Source organism: Uranotaenia lowii, chromosome 3 (genome assembly GCF_029784155.1).
Source record: "Uranotaenia lowii strain MFRU-FL chromosome 3, ASM2978415v1, whole genome shotgun sequence".
In the NCBI taxonomy this organism is placed as follows: domain Eukaryota; kingdom Metazoa; phylum Arthropoda; class Insecta; order Diptera; family Culicidae; genus Uranotaenia; species Uranotaenia lowii.
Genome location: NC_073693.1, coordinates 32,190,304 through 32,211,301, shown reverse-complemented (window position 1 = coordinate 32,211,301; position 20,998 = coordinate 32,190,304). Strand labels below are relative to the sequence as shown.

The 20,998-nt window shown below is 29.6% G+C and overlaps 1 protein-coding gene across 1 annotated transcript; it reads left to right on the top strand.

Annotated features, from left to right (window-relative positions):
* Positions 1-18,784: 18,784 nt before the first annotated feature.
* On the top strand, positions 18,785-20,713 carry LOC129751951 (juvenile hormone esterase-like). The gene is made up of 3 exons (XM_055747746.1): positions 18,785-20,078; positions 20,142-20,434; positions 20,503-20,713. The coding sequence occupies exons 1-3, from the start codon at positions 18,840-18,842 to the stop codon at positions 20,657-20,659; spliced, it is 1,689 nt and encodes a 562-aa protein (XP_055603721.1). The 5' UTR covers positions 18,785-18,839; the 3' UTR covers positions 20,660-20,713.
* The last annotated feature ends 285 nt before the right edge of the window (positions 20,714-20,998 follow it).

Sequence of the window (20,998 nt, the reverse complement as noted above, 5' to 3'; positions counted from 1 at the left end):
GAAAACCGACCTTCGAATTGGGAAATATGATAAATATTTTCTTTTTTGGTGAGTTTCCTGTGTTTTTGTTCTTGTTGTTTTCTCCGGCTTTTGAAGACTCCAGAAATGTCACAAACAGAGACACCGAGCCTGTAAAAGTTACAAGCTTTGATGATACTTCAGTCTGCACAATTGATGAGGAGTGTATGTTACTTTGCCGAGGAAATGGATGGAAGCCCTCGAAGGTAAAAGAATGAAGATGAAACCTTGTTTTTGATCGATACGAAGAATGAATTGCATGTGATTTTGATCAAGACAAGATTCTTAACGATGTCTGTTCGTTCCTTAATGGTTGGAAAAAGTTGTTGAAGTGTTCTTCGTTAATATAGGAAATCTAATAAGCTTCAAACGATTTCCAACAACGTAATCAGAAAAGTTCCTGGAGTTACAACAAAAAAGAAAAGGACATCTTGAAGTAAATAATAAAAAAACTCTTCTAAAATTAACATCTCCAGTTTTTTTTAATGATATCGATTTTACGATTTCAAGATTTTCATTTTAATTTCAAATAGTGCTACAAATAAATTAAAGTGGTTATCAAATAATTATCAATGAAAATAAGAATAAACCCAAATTTAGAACATGATCGAGCAATTAAGGTTAATCTCAAACCACATCAATTGAATTTGAATCGAATCTCAGATTAGTTAAGTAGTTAAGATTTTTAAAAAGATTTCAAACGAGCCTGAAATGTATCTAGAATCGATTTCAAATGTTTTTTTTTCGTGTTCCAGATAATCTAAAAATGAATCCCGAGATGAATCTCAAAAGAATCTCAAAATTGTGTGATCTCAAAAAAAAATTTAGAATCTAGAATAATGCTAAAATTTATCTAAAATATATCTAAAACGAGTAAAAAATGAATATGAAATGAATTAAAAATGATTCTAAAATGAATCTAAAATGAATCTAAAATGAATCTAAATAAATCTTAAATTAATCAAAAATGAATCTTAAATGAATCTAAAATTAATTAAAAATTTATCTTTTAATTATCTAAAATGTGAATATTCAAATCGAATCTTAAATGAATTTTAAATGAATCTAAAATAAATCAAAAAAGAATCTGAAAAAAATCTCTGAAAAATCCGAAATTAATCAAAAAAGAATCTAAACTAAATCTCAGATGGATGTTTAAAAAATACAAAATGAATCTTAATTAATCTAAAATGAATCCAATATGAATCAAAAATGAATCAAAAATGAATCAAAATTGAATCTTAAATTAATCTAAAATGAATCTAAAATAAATCTTAAATGACTCTGAATTGAATCTAAAATAAATCTAAAATGAATTTAACTGAAATTTAAACGCATCTGAAATGATTCTTAAATGAATCTGAAATGTATCTAAAATGAATCTAAAATTAATCTAAATTAAAACTTAAATGGATCTCAAATAAATTTAAAATGAATCTAAAATGAATTTTAAATGAACTTAAACTGAATCTGAAATGAACCAACTGAATCCAAACTGAATTCAAAATTAATCTAAAATGGATCTAAAATGAATCTAAAATGAATCTTAAATGAATCTTAAATTTATCTAAAATGAATCTAAAATGAATCAAAAATGAATCTAAAATAAATCTTAAATTAAACTAAAATGAATCTTAAATGAATCCAAAACAGATCTAAAATTAATCTTAGATAAATCTTAAATGAATTTAAAATGAATCAAAAATAAATCCAAAATGAATCAAAACTGAATCTATAATGAATCTATCATGAATCTGAAATTAATCTAAAATGAATCTAAACTGAATCTAAAATGAAACTAAAATTCATCTTAAATGAATCTAAAATTAATCTAAAATGAATCTAAAATGAATCTAGAATGAATCTAAAATGAATCTAAAATGAATTTAAAATTAATCTAAAATGAATCTAAAATAAATTTAAAATTAATCTAAAATGAATCTCAAATGAATCTCAAATGAATCTAAAATTAATCAAAAATCAATCTTAAATGAATCTAAAATGAATCTAAAATGAATCTAAAATGAATCTAAAATGAATCTAAAATGAATCTAAAACTAATCTAAAATGTCACTTAAATTGAATCAAAAACTGATCTAGAATGAATCTTAAATGAATCTGAAATGAATCTTAAATGAATCTTAAATGAATCTAAAATTAATCAAAAAAAAAATAAAAAATGAATCCAAAATGAATCAAAACGATTCTAAAATTATTCTCAAATGAATCTAAAATGAATCTAAAATGAATCGAAAATGAATCATAAATGAATCTGTAATGAATCTTGAATGAATCTAAAATGAATCTTAAATCTATCTTAAAAGAATCAAAAATGTAACTTAAATAAATTTAAAATGAATATAAAATGAATCTAAAATAAATCCAAAATTAATCTTAATTGAATCGAAAATTTATCCTTAATGATTCTTGAATGAACGCAAATCAACTTGAAATGAATCTTAAATAAATCCTTAATGAATCTTAAATAATTATAAAAGTTATCCTAAATTGATTGAAAATAAATCATTAAAAAATCTAAAATTAATCCAAAATGATACAAAAATTATTCAAAAATGAATCTAGAATGACTCTGAAATAAATCGAAAATGAGTCTAAAATGAATCTGAAATGGTTCAAAAATGGATTTTGAAGGAAACGAGAATAAATCTAGAATGGATCAAAAATAAATCAAAAATGTATCGAAAATGAATCTAAAATGAATCTACAATCAATCTGAGATAAATCTAAAATGAATATAAAATTCATCTAAAATCAATTTAAAATGAATCTTAAACGAATCTAAAATGAATCCAATATGAATCTTAAATTAATCTAAAATTAAACTAAAATGAATCTATAATAAATTGAAAATGATCGATAATAAATTGAAAATGAGTCTAAAATAAATCATGATTCTAAGATGGATCTTAAATAAAACGAAAATAAATAAGAAATAAATTCAAAATGAATTTAAAAAAACTTAAATGAATCTGGAATGAATCTAAAATGAATTTTAAATGAATCTTAAATGAATAGAAACTCAAACTTAAACGAATTGAAACAGAATCTTTATTTAATCTAAAAAAAAACTAAAATGAATCTAGAATGAATTTTTAATGAATCTTAATTCAATTTAAAAAGAATCCAAAATTGATCTAAAATCAATCAAGAATGAATCTGTAATGAATCTACATAAATCTAAAATGATTTTAATATGAATCTAAAATGAATCGAAAAAAAATATATAAAAGTATATATATAAAAGTTTAATCGAAAATGCGTCGAAAATGAACCTAAAATTAATCGGAAAGTGCTCAAAATGAATCTAAATTGAATTGAATAGAATGAATCTGAAATATCATGAAAATAAATCGAAAATGGATCTTCAATGCATCAAAAATGCATACAAAATAAATCTTAAATGAGTCTTTTGTTAATCAAAAATAAATACAAAATGAATCTAAAATGAATCTAAAAAAATTGAAAATGAATCAAAACTGAATCAAAAATGAATCAAAAATGAATCAAAAATGAATCAAAAATGTATCAAAAATGAATCAAAAATGAATCAAAAATGAATCAAAAATGAATATTGAATGAAAGTTTATTGAAACTGAAACGAATATAAAAATGAGTATTAAAATGAATCTATTTTAAATCTAAAATGAATTTATCAAGAATGAATCTTAAATTTATCCAAAATGAATCGAAAATGAATCTTAAATTTAATTATAAAGAATCCCGAATGAATGAAAAATGAATCTTATATGATTAAAAAATTAGAAATTGAATAAAGAATTAATCTTAAATGTATCTAAAATTAATCTTGAATGAATCTAAGATGTTTCTTGAATTAATCAAAGACATATGTATATTAAAAGATTCAAAAATGAATCAAAAATGAATCAAAAATGAATCAAAAACGAATCAAAAATGAATCAAAAATGAATCAAAAATGAATCAAAAATGAATCAAAAATGAATCAAAAATGAATCAAAAATGAATCAAAAATGAATCTTGAATGAATCTTAAATGAATCTTAAATGAATCTAAAATGAATCTTGAATGAATCTAGAATGAATCTAAAATGAATCTAAAATGAACTTAAAATGAATCTAAAATGAATCTTAAATGAATCTAAAATCAATCTAAATTAAATCTAAAATGAATCTTAAATGAATCTATAATGAACTCAATATGAATGTTAAATGAATGTTAAATGAATCTAAAATGAATCTTAAATGAATCTATAATGAATATGAAATGAATCTAAAATGCATGTTAAATTAATCTAAAATGAATCTAAAATTTACCTTGAATGAATCTAAAATGAATCTAAATGAATCTTAACTGAGTCTTAACTGAATCTTAACTGAGTCTTAACTGAATCTAAAATGAATCTAAAATGAATCTAAAATGAATCTCAAATGAATCTAAAATGAATCTCAAATGAATCTAAAATGAACTCAATATGAATGTTAAATGAATGTTAAATGATTCTAAAATGAATCTAAAATGAATCTTAAATGAATCTAAAATGAATCTAAAATGAATCGAAAATGAATCTGAAATGAATCTAAAATGAATCTCAAATGAATCTTAAAAGAATCTTAAATGAATCTAAAATGAATCTAAAATGAATCTAAAATGAATCTAAAATGAATCTTAAATGAATTTGAAATTAATCTTAAATGAATCTAAAATGAATCTTAAATGAATCTAAAATGAATCTAAAATGAAATTAAAATGAATCTTAAATAAATCTAAAATGAATCTAAAATGAATCTAAAACGAATCTTAAATGAATCTAAAATGAATCTAAAACGAATCTAAAATGAATCAAAAATGAATCTTAAATTAATCTTAAATGAATCTAAAATGAATCTAAAGTGAATCTAAAATGAATCTTAAATGAATCTAAAATGAATCTTAAATGAATCTTAAATGAATCTTAAATGAATCTTAAATGAATCTTAAATGAATCTTAAATGAATCTTAAATGAATCTTAAATGAATCTTAAATTAATCTTAAATGAATCTTAAATGAATCTAAAATGAATCTAAAATGAATCTGAAATGGATCTACAATGAATCTTAAATTATTCCAAAATGGATTTAAAATAAATATTAAATGAATCTCAAATGATACTAAAATAAATTTAAAATGAATCTTAAATAAATTTCAAATGAATCTTAAATAAATTTCAAATGAATCTTAATTGAAGCAAAAATGAATTTAAAATGAATTGAAAATGAATCCAAAATGAATTGAAAATGAATCTAAAATGAATTTAAAATGATTCCTCAATTAATCTAAAGTGAATTTGGCATGAATTTAAAATGATTCTTAAATGAATCTGAAATGAGTCCAAAATGGATCTGATATAAATATTTAATTGATTGAAAATAATTTTCAATGATGCTAGACTGAATTAAGAATAAACCAAAAATAGCTTTTAAATTGTTGTGAAGCAATCTCAGATAAATCTTAAATGAGCCCGAAATGATCCTTAAATGAAGCTTAAATGAATCTAAGCTGAATTCGAAATGAGTCTTAAATGAATCTTAAATGAATTTGGAATGAATCTTAAATGAATCAAAAATTGTTCAAAAATGAGTAAAAAATGAATCTATAATGAATTTAAAATTAATAAAATGAAACTTAAACGGATGAATCATGAATGAATTAAAAATGAACTTCAAATGAATTGGAAATAATTCTCAAATAAATTTTAAATGAATCTCTAATAAAAATTCAATCAATTTTAAAGCAAAACTTTTTTTTTTTAATATGTCTGGTATAGATCTTTACCCAAAATAAGTCTTAAACGATCCATTTTGGAATAATTTAAAAATCTTAAGAAAATTTATAATTTCGTTGAGCCTACATTTGTGTGTTTGCTTCTTCCTGATTCGCTCAGTTGACTTATTCATTGTCTATGGGCAGGAACACACTGATTTTTTTCCTCATAAAAAAGAATCCGTAACCATTTTTCTTCGCACCCGCACCTTTCGATACCTTTGTCGGAGGTCGTTTTCTTTAATGAATATTTGTTTGATCTACACCCGGATTATGTTCTCCTGATGGGAAACAGATCTTCATTAAATTGACGCACACGCCGCCGCTGCTGGCATCATCTCGTCATCCGCACCTTTTTCATTCATCTTTGCTCCCGGTGACGGAATTTCTGGCACCTTAGGGTGGCGTAATTTAAAATTCTATTTTCTTAGAAGTTCAATTTCGTTGAAGTTTGAATAGGGAAAAATCTCCATGAAAATTATTTGAAAAATATTCTTAAATAATTTAAAATAGTTTTTCGATTTTTAACAATAACAGACATTAAGCCACCCAAACAGCCTCGCTTTTTTAGTCAGTCTGTCAACCGAGGGGCTCCAGAAAGATAAATAGAACCGAAACCAATGTCGGAACTTTTCTTCTTCGACGGCGAAATGTGTAGGGACCTCGAACATGTATTATGTATGCCAGAAATTGAGAATCGTCAACAGGCGGCAAAACGAAAAGATGGATTTTTCCGAGCCCGAGCGTTGATTATGTGGGAAAAGTGCGGGACGACCGTTAAAAAATATTGGAGCTGAAAGATGTAACCTTCTTCTCCTTGGGAAGCTTTACAGGTATTGGCATCTATTTATTTTTTTTGCACAATCGATTGCAGCTTGTCGATCTGAATTGATGAAATATGGAAACCTTATGTGTGGTGTGATGAATTTTCGTGTGGTTTGAAAATTGTTGCCATTCAATGAAGGTGCCATAAAATGTAAGATTATGAAATGATACAATTTATTTTATTTTTTTTTTGGAATTCTGCTCAATGATAAATTTATTTTTAAATAATTTGAAAAAACCTTAATTCCATTTTCCAAAAGAGTATTGTTTTCATCCAACCTTCAAAACTTCTAACGTTTATTGTAGGAATCTCAATCAAATTTTCCGAAAATAGCGCTTTTATAGCCTAACAACGACTCTACACCATTAATAGACCTTCGAGAGCTTCCAAACATCAATAAAACGGACGCCACCATCGAACGGTCAGAACATCGTCCAGTTTCGGGAAATTTTCCTCTTTGTTCGATGCAAATCAGAACAAGCTCTAGCTGTCATCGTCAAAAGCCAACATTTTCCTGGTATCCATCGTCGTTTGGAGGCCAGCTTAGTAATCTAAATATCCTTTATTCATCTGCTTACTTAGTCGAGCTCATTGTTGTGCAGTCAAATTTATGTAAATGTTAGTACTATCATGTGAAGACTTCTACTCAGAATTTAGCTGTAGATTTTGACACTAAAGTTCATCAGTTGCTTATTGAAAATTTCATCTGGTTCCGATAAAATGGTTGTTGAGGTTCGCGATTCAGTGACAATCATACCAAGAACGACAAAAATGAAAAGTAAGAGAAAAAAATGACTCAAATAATGAGACACAAATTACAAAATGAGCCAGTAATGACAAAAAGTCAGAATACAATCAGCAGAAAATGAGACAGACATAAGGTAAAACTGTGACAAAATAAAAACACTAAGACAAATTGGGTTAAACTCGCAAAACTGAGACAATAATGAGAAAAACAATCTGATAAAAACGAGACAAAATGTGCAAAATAAGATACAAATAAGGCATAAAAGAGGCAAAACAGAACAAAATGAGACCAACATTAAACAAAACTGAGAACAAAATGAGATATTACTAAGCCCTAAAAGGTAACAGAAAAAAAGACAAAAAAGACAAAAAAGACAAAAAAGACAAAAAAGACAAAAAAGACAAAAAAGACAAAAAAGACAAAAAAGACAAAAAAGACAAAAAAGACAAAAAAGACAAAAAAGACAAAAAAGACAAAAAAGACAAAAAAGACAAAAAAGACAAAAAAGACAAAAAAGACAAAAAAGACAAAAAAGACAAAAAAGACAAAAAAGACAAAAAAGACAAAAAAGACAAAAAAGACAAAAAAGACAAAAAAGACAAAAAAGACAAAAAAGACAAAAAAGACAAAAAAGACAAAAAAGACAAAAAAGACAAAAAAGACAAAAAAGACAAAAAAGACAAAAAAGACAAAAAAGACAAAAAAGACAAAAAAGACAAAAAAGACAAAAAAGACAAAAAAGACAAAAAAGACAAAAAAGACAAAAAAGACAAAAAAGACAAAAAAGACAAAAAAGACAAAAAAGACAAAAAAGACAAAAAAGACAAAAAAGACAAAAAAGACAAAAAAGACAAAAAAGACAAAAAAGACAAAAAAGACGAAAAAGACAAAAAAGACAAAAAAGACAAAAAAGACAAAAAAGACAAAAAAGACAAAAAAGACAAAAAAGACAAAAAAGACAAAAAAGACAAAAAAGACAAAAAAGACAAAAAAGACAAAAAAGACAAAAAAGACAAAAAAGACAAAAAAGACAAAAAAGACAAAAAAGACAAAAAAGACAAAAAAGACAAAAAAGACAAAAAAGACAAAAAAGACAAAAAAGACAAAAAAGACAAAAAAGACAGAAAAGACAAAAAAGACAGAAAAGACAAAAATGACAAAAAAGACAAAAAAGACAAAAAAGACAAAAAAGACAAAAAAGACAAAAAAGACTAAAAAGACAAAAAAGACAAAAAAGACAAAAAAGACAAAAAAGACAAAAAAGACAAAAAAGACAAAAAAGACAAAAAAGACAAAAAAGACAAAAAAGACAAAAAAGACAAAAAAGACAAAAAAGACAAAAAAGACAAAAAAGACAAAAAAGACAAAAAAGACAAAAAAGACAAAAAAGACAAAAAAGACAAAAAAGACAAAAAAGACAAAAAAGACAAAAAAGACAAAAAAGACAAAAAAGACAAAAAAGACAAAAAAGACAAAAAAGACAAAAAAGACAAAAAAGACAAAAAAGACAAAAAAGACAAAAAAGACAAAAAAGACAAAAAAGACAAAAAAGACAAAAAAGACAAAAAAGACAAAAAAGACAAAAAAGACAAAAAAGACAAAAAAGACAAAAAAGACAAAAAAGACAAAAAAGACAAAAAAGACAAAAAAGACAAAAAAGACAAAAAAGACAAAAAAGACAAAAAAGACAAAAAAGACAAAAAAGACAAAAAAGACAAAAAAGACAAAAAAGACAAAAAAGACAAAAATGACAAAAATGACAAAAATGACAAAAAAGACAAAAAAGACAAAAAAGACAAAAAAGACAAAAAAGACAAAAAAGACAAAAAAGACAAAAAAGACAAAAAAGACAAAAAAGACAAAAAAGACAAAAAAGACAAAAAAGACAAAAAAGACAAAAAAGACAAAAAAGACAAAAAAGACAAAAAAGACAAAAAAGACAAAAAAGACAAAAAAGACAAAAAAGACAAAAAAGACAAAAAAGACAAAAAAGACAAAAAAGACAAAAAAGACAAAAAAGACAAAAAAGACAAAAAAGACAAAAAAGACAAAAAAGACAAAAAAGACAAAAAAGACAAAAAAGACAAAAAAGACAAAAAAGACAAAAAAGACAAAAAAGACAAAAAAGACAAAAAAGACAAAAAAGACAAAAAAGACAAAAAAGACAAAAAAGACAAAAAAGACAAAAAAGACAAAAAAGACAAAAAAGACAAAAAAGACAAAAAAGACAAAAAAGACAAAAAAGACAAAAAAGACAAAAAAGACAAAAAAGACAAAAAAGACAAAAAAGACAAAAAAGACAAAAAAGACGAAAAAGACAAAAAAGACAAAAAAGACAAAAAAGACAAAAAAGACAAAAAAGACAAAAAAGACAAAAAAGACAAAAAAGACAAAAAAGACAAAAAAGACGAAAAAGACGAAAAATACAAAATTGACAAAATGGACAAAATTGACAAAATTGACAAAATTGACAAAATTTACAAAATTGACAAAATTGACAAAGTTGACAAAATTGACAAAATTGACAAAATTGACAAATTGTCAATTTTGTCAATTTTGTCATTTTTGTCAATTTTGTCAATTTTGTCAATTTTGTCAATTTTGTCAACTTTGTCAATTTTGTCAATTTTGTAAATTTTGTCAATTTTGTCAATTTTGACAATATTGACAAAATTGACAAAATTGACAAAATTGACAAAATTGACAAAATTGACAAAATTGATAAAATTGTCAAAATTGACAAAATTGACAAAATTGACAAAATTGACAAAATTGACAAAGTTGACAAAATTGACAAAATTGACAAAATTGACAAAATTGACAAAAATGACAAAATTGACAAAATTGACAAAATTGACAAAATTGACAAAATTGACAAAATTGACAAAATTGACAAAATTGACAAAATTGACAAAATTGACAAAATTGACAAAATTGACAAAATTGACAAAATTGACAAAATTGACAAAATTGACAAAATTGACAAAATTGACAAAATTGACAAAATTGACAAAATTGACAAAATTGACAAAATTGACAAAATTGACAAAATTGACAAAATTGACAAAATTGACAAAATTGACAAAATTGACAAAATTGACAAAATTGACAAAATTGACAAAATTGACAAAATTGACAAAATTGACAAAATTGACAAAATTGACAAAATTGACAAAATTGACAAAATTGACAAAATTGACAAAATTGACAAAATTGACAAAATTGACAAAATTTACAAAATTGACAAAATTGACAAAATTGACAAAATTGACTAAATTGACAAAATTGACAAAATTGACAAAATTGACAAAATTGACAAAATTGACAAAATTGACAAAATTGACAAAATTGACAAAATTGACAAAATTGACAAAATTGACAAAATTGACAAAATTGACAAAATTGACAAAATTGACAAAATTGACAAAATTGACAAAATTGACAAAATTGACAAAATTGACAAAATTGACAAAATTGACCAAATTGACAAAATTGACAAAATTGACAAAATTGACAAAATTGACAAAATTGACAAAATTGACAAAATTGACAAAATTGACAAAATTGACAAAATTGACAAAATTGACAAAATTGACAAAAATGACAAAATTGACAAAATTGACAAAATTGACAAAATTGACAAAATTGACAAAATTGACAAAATTGACAAAATTGACAAAATTGACAAAATTGACAAAATTGACAAAATTGACAAAATTGACAAAATTGACAAAATTGACAAAATTGACAAAATTGACAAAATTGACAAAATTGACAAAATTGACAAAATTGACAAAATTGACAAAATTGACAAAATTGACAAAATTGACAAAATTGACAAAATTGACAAAATTGACAAAATTTACAAAATTGACAAAATTGACAAAATTGACAAAATTGACTAAATTGACAAAATTGACAAAATTGACAAAATTGACAAAATTGACTAAATTGACAAAATTGACAAAATTGACAAAATTGACAAAATTGACAAAATTGACAAAATTGACAAAATTGACAAAATTGACAAAATTGACAAAATTGACAAAATTGACAAAATTGACAAAATTGACAAAATTGACAAAATTGACAAAATTGACAAAATTGACAAAATTGACAAAATTGACAAAATTGACAAAATTGACCAAATTGACAAAATTGACAAAATTGACAAAATTGACAAAATTGACAAAATTGACAAAATTGACAAAATTGACAAAATTGACAAAATTGACAAAATTGACAAAATTGACAAAATTGACAAAATTGACAAAATTGACAAAATTGACAAAATTGACAAAATTGACAAAATTGCCAAAATTGCCAAAATTGACAAAATTGACAAAATTGACAAAATTGACAAAATTGACAAAATTGACAAAATTGACAAAATTGACAAAATTGACAAAATTGACAAAATTGACAAAATTGACAAAATTGACAAAATTGACAAAATTGACAAAATTGACAAAATTGACAAAATTGACAAAATTGACAAAATTGACAAAATTGACAAAATTGACAAAATTGACAAAATTGACAAAATTGACAAAATTGACAAAATTGACAAAATTGACAAAATTGACAAAATTGACAAAATTGACAAAATTGACAAAATTGACAAAATTGACAAAATTGACAAAATTGACAAAATTGACAAAATTGACAAAATTGACAAAATTGACAAAATTGACAAAATTGACAAAATTGACAAAATTGACAAAATTGACAAAATTGACAAAATTGACAAAATTGACAAAATTGACAAAATTGACAAAATTGACAAAATTGACAAAATTGACAAAATTGACAAAATTGACAAAATTGACAAAATTGACAAAATTGACAAAATTGACAAAATTGACAAAATTGACAAAATTGACAAAATTGACAAAATTGACAAAATTGACAAAATTGACAAAATTGACAAAATTGACAAAATTGACAAAATTGACAAAATTGACAAAATTGACAAAATTGACAAAATTGACAAAATTGACAAAATTGACAAAATTGACAAAATTGACAAAATTGACAAAATTGACAAAATTGACAAAATTGACGAAATTGATAAAATTGACAAAATTGACAAAATTGACAAAATTGACAAAATTGACAAAATTGACAAAATTGACAAAATTGACAAAATTGACAAAATTGACAAAATTGACAAAATTGACAAAATTGACAAAATTGACAAAATTGACAAAATTGACAAAATTGACAAAATTGACAAAATTGACAAAATTGACAAAATTGACAAAATTGACAAAATTGACAAAATTTACAAAATTTACAAAATTTACAAAATTTACAAAATTGACAAAATTGACAAAATTGACAAAATTGACAAAATTGACAAAATTGACCAAATTGACAAAATTGACAAAATTGACAAAATTGACAAAATTGACAAAATTTACAAATTTGACAAAATTGACAAAATTGACAAAATAAATTAATTTGAAAATAGTTTAGAAATTGACAAAAATGACAAAATATTCAAAAATGAAAAAAATATAACAACGAAATAATAATGACCAAAATTACAGAAAAGACTCAAAAATGGCAAAAAATCAGAAATGGCACAAATATCCAAAAACAACAAACGCTCAACGCACAGTTTCATAATTACAAATGACTTAAAAGCTCCCAAAAATGGTAAATTTTGGTGTTAAAATTTCGTTGTTGTTTTTGTCAGAATCTTGTTTTCCACCAATAGTATGATTTGCATCAGTGAGCAAACATATCAAGCTATTTATTTTGTACAGCTGTTCTAAATTGAATCTGTAATCTCTGCTAGATTGCGATTCTCTTCTCTATTCAGCTCAACTTCCTTGCATGATGCCATTTGCGATAATCTTAATTGAAATGGTTAGCAATGCAAATTCGTCAGCTGTCCTCTCGGAATGCTGAAAACAACCTGTAGCCAATTCCTTTCCCATTCATTCATTCCTTTTTTAATTTTTGAACGTTAAAGTATGTAAATAAAATTATAAAAATCTAAAAAAAATCACCAAATATAGTTCTAAGTTTGAAAAATCGTTTGGTTACTCATAATCGATCATTTTTGCCCTGCTCTGAGGGCCTCATTTGTAGTTAACGAGAGCTATTCTTCTACTTGGACCTACATATATCTGCAGTAAAGCTGGCTGATTCTTTGATCGTTCAGCAAACAAATCAACCCAACACTAGAGAAAATCAATAACAAACTCGTACATTATCCGGTAATTGAAAACACACCGCAACAGCAACACTTTCGATTACTTTTGGTTTAGCCTTTGAGGAGCATCAAATGGTTGGAAACATTTCCTGTACCTTCTCACTGGAGAGAACACATGTCGGAGTTTCTATTTTCTACATACATATGAACAAGTACATAGAGGGCGAACAAAAGAGTTGCGGTTTGCCACGTCGACCCAAAGAAGCCTATCGAGAGTCAGGCAATCAAACCATGCAAATGAAACTTCCAATTTGGAACCGGCCCAGTCGAGCCTTCCGGGAATGTGTGTGTGTGTGTGTTTGTGTGGAACTTGGATTGATGGCTTTCACATTCCTAGAATTTGCAACAATGGATTAAGCTTTAATCTTGTGAATAAATATTCATTCTAGGTTTTTTTACGGCTTATTTACCCCCTTTTTTTTTCGCAATTTTCACATTATCTGATAGAAAATATTCTCTTGAGGTGATCTGTGGGAAGTGAGTAGTGAGAAGTGAGATGTCAGACGTGATTTATTACTTCTCACTTCTAACTTCCCATTTCTCAATACTCACTTCCCACTTCTCGCTTCCCACTTCTCACTTCCCACTTCTCACTTCCCACTTCTCACTTCTTACGTCTCACTTCTTCTTCATGTCACAGAGTATACGAGAAAAAATATTCTCATGACGTGAGATATGTCTCACGTCTCTTTTTTCACTCTCAATTCCCACTTCTTATATCTCACTTCTTACTTCTCATTCCTAATTTTTTACTTTTTCTCCACGCTACACGGTATCTGAGAGAAAATCTTCTCATGACATAATGTAAGCAGGGAGTAGTGAGAAGTATGTAGTGAGAAGTTAGAGGTCAGACGTGATTTCTTACTTCTCACTTTTCATTTCCCTTGTCTCACAACGCACTACTCACTGCTCACATTACGTTATGAGAATATTTTCTCTCGCACTTCTCACTTGTCACTTCTCACTTATTACGTCTCACTTCTTCTTTACATCACAGGGTATCTGAGAGAAAATATGCTCATGACGTAATGTGAGAAATGAGTAGTGGGTGTGAGTAGTGAGAAGTGAGTAGTGAAAAGTGAGTAATGAGAAGTGAGTAGTGAGAAGTGAGTAGTGAGAAGTGAGTAGTGAGAAGTGAGTAGTGAGAAGTGAGTAGTGAAAAGTGAGTAATGAGAAGTGAGTAGTGAGAAGTGAGAAGTAAGAAGTGAGTAGTGAGAAGTGAGTAGTGAGAAGATGTCAGATGTGATTTCTTACTTCTTACTTCTCATTTCTCATGTCTCACTTCTCACTTCGCACTTCTCACTTGTCACTTCTCATTTTTCACTTCTTATATCTCACTTCTTCTTCACGTCACAGGGTATCTGAGAGAAAATATGTCAGATCATGTCATTATGTCAGATGTGTTATATAAGAATTGAGATGTGAGAAGTGAGATGTTCTTCTCACGTATCACCTCTCACGTCTCACCTCTTACATCTCACTTGTCACTCTCACTTCTTACTTCTTATTTCTTACTTCTTACTTCTCATTCCACACTTTTCACTTCTCATTCTTCACTTTTCACTTCTCCACATCACACGGTATTTGAGAGAAAATATTCTCATGACGTAGAGTGAGAAATGAGACGTCAGACGTGATTTCTTACTTTTCATTTCTTCTTACGTCTCACTTCTTCTTTTCGTCACACGGTATCTGAGAGAAAATATTCTTATGACGTAATGTGAGTAGTGAGAAGTTAGATGTCAGACGTGATTTCTTACTTTTTACTTTTTATTTCTCATGTCTCACTTCTCACTACTCACTGCTTACATTACATCATGAGAATATTTTCTGTCGCACTTTTCACTTGTCACTTCTCACTTATTACGTCTCACTTCTTCTTCACATCACAGGGAATCTGAGAGAAAATATGCTCATGATGTGAGATGTGTGATGTAGGAATTGGCAAGTGAGAGGTGAGATGTTCTTCTCACGTCTCACTTTTCACTCTCACTTCTCACTTTTTATTTCTCACTTCTTACTTCTTATTGCTCACATTTCACTTCCTCTCACACGGTATTTGAGAGAAAATATTCTCATGACGTCATGTGAGAAATGAGAAGTAAGAAGTAAGTAGTAAGAAGTGAGCAGTGAGAAGTTAGCAGTTAGAAGTGAGTAGTGAGAAGTTAACAGTGAGAAGTGAGTAGTGAGAAGTAATTAGTGAAAAGTGAGTAGTGAGAAGTGAGTAGTGAGAAGTGAGTAGTGAGAAGTGAGTAGTGAAAAGTGAGTAGTGAAAAATGAGTAGTGAGATGTGAGTAGTGAGAAACGAGTAGTGAGAAATGAGTAGTGAGAAGTGAATAGTGAGAAGTGAGTAGTGAGAAGTGAGTAGTGAGAAGTGAATAGTGAGAAGTGAAATGTAAGAATAGAGTAGTGAGAAGTGAGTAATGAGAAGTGGGTAGTGAGAAGTGAGTAGTGAGAAATGAGTAGTGAGAAGTGAGTAGTGAGAAGTGAGTAGTGAGAAGTGAGTAGTGAGAAATGAGTAGTGAGAAGTGAGTAGTGAGAAGTGAATAGTGAGAAGTGAGTAGTGAAAAGTGAGTAGTGAGAAGTTAGTTGTGAGAAGTGAGCAGTGAGAAGTGAGATGTCAGATATGATTTTTGTCTTCTTGAAGTGAGTTGTGAGAAGTGAGTAGTGAGAAGTGAGTAGTGAGAAGTGAGTAGTGAGAATTGAGTAGTGAGAAGTGAGTAGTGAGAAGTGAGTAGCGACAAGTGAGAAGTGAGAAGTGAGTAGTGAGAAGTGAGTAGTGAGTAGTGAGAAGTGAGTAGTGAGAAGTGAGTACTGAGAAGTAAGTACTGAAAAGTGAGAAGTGAGTAGTGAAAAGTGAGTAGTAAGAAGTGAGATTTCTTACTTCTCACTTCTCATTTCTCATGTCTCACTTCTCACTTCGCACTTCTTATTTGTCACTTCTCATTTTTCACTTCTTACGTCTAACTTCTTCTTCACGTCATAGGGTATTTGAGAGAAAACATTCTCATGTTCTTCTCACGTCTCACCTCTCACATCTCACCTCTCACGTTTCACTTTTCACTTTTATTTCTCACTTCTTATTTTTCACTTCTTACTTCTCATTCCTCACTTTTCACTTCTTCTCCATATTACACGGTATCTGGGAGAGAAAATTCTCATGATTTATTTATTTTTTTTAATTTACAAATATGTAGTTAGATTCTCATGATGTGAGATGTGAAAAATGAGTAGTGAAAAATGGAAGTGTGAAGTGAAATATTAGACGCAAATTCTCATACTTTTCTTCTAACCTTTCACGTCTCACTTTTCACTCTCACTTCTCACTTTTCACTTCCAATGCTCGCTTCGCACTCCTGGGAAAATTTGCAGCCAGAGAATTTTTACTGTAAGCAAATCTGTCTTTACAAACATTTGCGTTTTTAAGTGCACTTTTAAGTTCAGCTTGTTTGGACACCTAATGACAATTTTTTTTAACATTCCGTAGCTGATCTACAGTCCTTTTGCGAAGCATGTTTTTCGGATTTTTTTCTTAGACTCTAAATAACAGAAAACTGAAGTGCTGTAGGTGAATAATTTATTTTTGTTACATTACGAGGTTTCCAAAACTATAAATTTGGTAAAAATCGGTTGAGAAACAAGAAAGATATAGCGGTTTAAAGCGAGGAGTGTCTAATTGACACTCAAGGTCTGATTAGAGTTTTTTTTCTGGGCTTTTAGGGTGCGCCCATAAAAAAGTAATTATGCTAAATTACAGATTCCAAGAATTCATTGAGAGTCCCCGAAGAAATTGTTTCACTTTGAAGCACCCGTTTAAAGTTACAAGCCGCCAAACTTCCATTAGTGTCATATTGATACTCAAGAGTGGATTAGGGTTAATGAGCTTTCCACCTAAGAAATGATAGAAAAGCTTGTTTGCCTCAATAAAAATGAAGAAAAACATGACACAAAGCCATGGAATAGGGTACTTTTGAGAAATAATAGCATGGACCATCTTACCCGGGGGACTGAGATGAAGAAAGAAAATACGTCAATAATCACACAAATTGTGCAGCCAATGATTGAATTTGTGGTAATTTGTGGCAATTTGTTAGGGAAAATGAGAAGTTTTGAGATAAAATGAGAGAAACCAGTACTCAGAGGAAGTAAAAATGTGCTAATTGTTGCAAATGGTTGCAATTTGTGAAGCAGTGTGGTATTTTGATAATTAAATACCATTCCAAATACATACAAAGAATTCTCTCTCTATTTCAATCCCTTGATCTTACCGCGCTTGTATAGTTCTCCCCTACCATAAGGAATGGATTTTTAGGAAGAGAGTGGCTAAATTGGGATAGAGTTTAGCAGTGATCACGATCCAGGCAGCTCAAAGTTGGTCTCTTGATCGCCATCAGCAGCTTTATAGGTATTTGACTTGTAGAAGATTCCAGCACGCGAAAAGACGCCGGTACGCCGCCGGTAAGCTGAGGTTTCGGGAAGAGATTCTCATACAAAATAAATTCTTTTTTTCGTAGCAAACTCCAGAGATCAGCCAGGTGGTGTGAGAGCGTCTTCAGCGATTGGAGGCACTAACTTCGAATAGATTTCATTTCGCTAGACGGTGATCGCGAATTGGATGAGGATCACGGGAGAAGCTCCACCGTCGATTTTATTGTTGGATTGTAGACGGCGAATATCAATAAGTGGGATTGAGTTGTCGTTGTGTCCAGAGATGCCAATTGTATTTCAGAAACGTCTTGAAGATTTTGAAAAAAAGTCTGGAGAAGTCCGGATTTCGAACGTTAAAGGTGACGAACTTTTTTTTTTCGATCGGCTGATCGCAATATTGCAATGTAGGAAATAATACTCATTACTTGATAATAATCATGCATTCTATCATGATTCACTATCAATGCCTGAGAGTTTTAAAAATAAATTTCCTGTCCAAACACAAAAGTCTGGAAATGTCTGAAAGAAAAGTCGAATGTCTGGAAGTCTGGAACCCTAAAATAATGTCTGACGAAAGTCCAGAAAGTCTGGAAGATCCAGACAAAATCTGGAAGGTTGACATCACTGTCTGCAATATCGTCAAACACATACATGAATACGAAAACACGTGCAAAGGGGTCACTCGGGGTCAAGATCAAGTCTTCCTATCGCATCCAGTTCCTTATTTGAAACATTTTGAAGGTGTTCTTGGTCAATCTGAAACCGGCTTTCGGAGTAAGCAGAACGGCATCCCAAAATGCTGCTGCCATCAATAGTTTTGCTAACGATCATTTGGAATGGATTAAGTCTAGCAGAATCTTCCGTTGAGCAAGATGATCTCCGCGTCTGCATAGAAGATGGCTGTCTGCTGGGGAAATCATTCGAAGGATTGGGATCCCGATACAAGGGGTTTCTCGATGTCCGGTACGCAAAACCTCCCGTAGGTGATCTTCGTTTTCGAAATCCTCAACCGGTAGAACCATGGGAAGGAGACTATGATGCAACATCCGCGAAATTCAACTGTGTCCAGAAGAACGATCTTTGGCCGGAGCAGCAGGTTGAGGGAAATGAAGATTGCCTGTACTTGAATGTGTTTGTTCCGGAGACTCCTAAACGAAAGTCATTGGCTGTGATGATGTACATCCATGGAGGAGGATATTTTGCCGGTTCGTCGTCGATGGGTGAATTTGGACCGGATCGGTTCATGGATACAGGAGAAGTGATTTTGGTAGTCATTCAGTACCGATTGGGAGTGTTTGGATTTTTATCCACTGGAGACGGTGCAGCTACCGGAAATTTTGGATTGAAGGATCAGACGGCTGCTTTGAGATGGATCCAGAGGAATATCGCCAAGTTCGGTGGAGATCCTGAAAAGGTAACGATATTCGGTCAAAGTGCTGGAGGAGCTTCCGTCCAAATGCATATGCTGAGTCCGTTGAGTCGAGGCTTGTTTTCGAAAGCCATCATAATGAGTGGTAGCACATTGGGCTTTTGGACTTGGCCTTTGGAGGACCCATTGAACTTCGCACGTCAACAAGCATCAGTCGTTGGTATTGAATCAGCTAAAAGAATGTCATCAGAAGAACTGGTTAATGCCTTGAGGCGTGTTGATGCAATGGAACTCGGTAAGAGCATCGATCAGTTGAAGTTTTGGCACACCTATCCTTTGACTCCATACCACACGGTGGTGGAAAAGTTTGTGGATAACGAAACGTTCATCGCCGAAGATCCCCAGACTTTGTGGCGCGAGGGAAAATATGCTCAAGTTCCTTGGATGGCCGGCTGGGTTCCGAATGAGGGAGCTTTTGCTTCGGCAGCTCTTCTCCTGAATCAAAAACTTCTGGGGCAGTTAAAGGAAAAATCGTCGTCATTAATCCCAAAGATTTTGGGCTTCGAACCGAGTGAAAAAACTTCCCAAATGATTCGAGATCGATTTTTCCCAGGGGGCACTGAAGATCACTGGATAACTGATAGCAATGTCGAGGGTATTGAAGATGTGAGCCTTACTTCTTGTTTATTTTGGAAAACCCCAAACTTATATATAATTACTTAATTTCAGCTCTACAGCGAAACCTTTATAAAATATCCACTCATGTACAGCGTCAAACAGCACATCGACTCGAATATCACCGACAAATCCTCGCTACAAATGTACTACTTTGCGTTCAAGGGAAATCACTCTTACTCGCGATACTTTGCTAAATCCAATCGGGACTTTGGAGTTTCTCACTCCGATGATTTGAGCTATCTGTTCCGGGGAGGAGATATGTTCGACGATTTCCAGGAAAGCTCTCCGGAAGCTGCGATGGCCGCCCGACTGGTTGATTTTTACGTTCGATTTGCGAATGAGGGGTAAGGTTTTTTCTTCCGTTTTTTTTTTCAAAACCAATCTTACTCAACTCTGATTTACAATATTTCAGGGTCGATGAAGAGCACAAATGTGTGGCGCAAAATTGTAAGATGCTGAAATTTAGTAAAGCATCCGGCGATAAACAGAATCCTGTTGACGAAACGTTGATTCCTGCCATTGACGAGAAAATGCTTGAATTTTGGAATGAAATATACAATCAAGAATAAATTCTGTCTTTCATCATATTGGATTCTTTTTTTTAATAAAAAGCGATACACAGATGTTCATGTTTTGATTTTTGATGATGCTCAAGTTTGAATTATTTTTAGGAAATCTTTTCCATTTGATCTGAGTTTTCGAAAAGTGCCTCAACAAAACACTTAACGTTTAACAATGTTGACTCTTAGATATAGACCTTGTTATGTCTGTATATCATGCATGCAATCATTGCATTGTTCCTACGAAGTTTTGAGTCCTAGAAAGGGGGGAGGGGGGGGGGGGTCACCATACAATCTAGAAGTAAATTAAAATTAAAATAAAACTCGGGCAATTTGTAAAGAAAGTTC

What these genes read in the sequence shown, in the direction of transcription:
- LOC129751951 (XM_055747746.1), top strand. Translation starts at nt 18,840, where the DNA reads ATGCTGCTGCCATCAATAGTTTTGCTAACGATCATTTGGAATGGATTA. An exon ending in ATGTCGAGGGTATTGAAGAT is followed by an intron (nt 20,079 to 20,141) that starts GTGAGCCTTACT and finishes ACTTAATTTCAG; the next exon opens with CTCTACAGCGAAACCTTTAT. An exon ending in GTTCGATTTGCGAATGAGGG is followed by an intron (nt 20,435 to 20,502) that starts GTAAGGTTTTTT and finishes ACAATATTTCAG; the next exon opens with GGTCGATGAAGAGCACAAAT.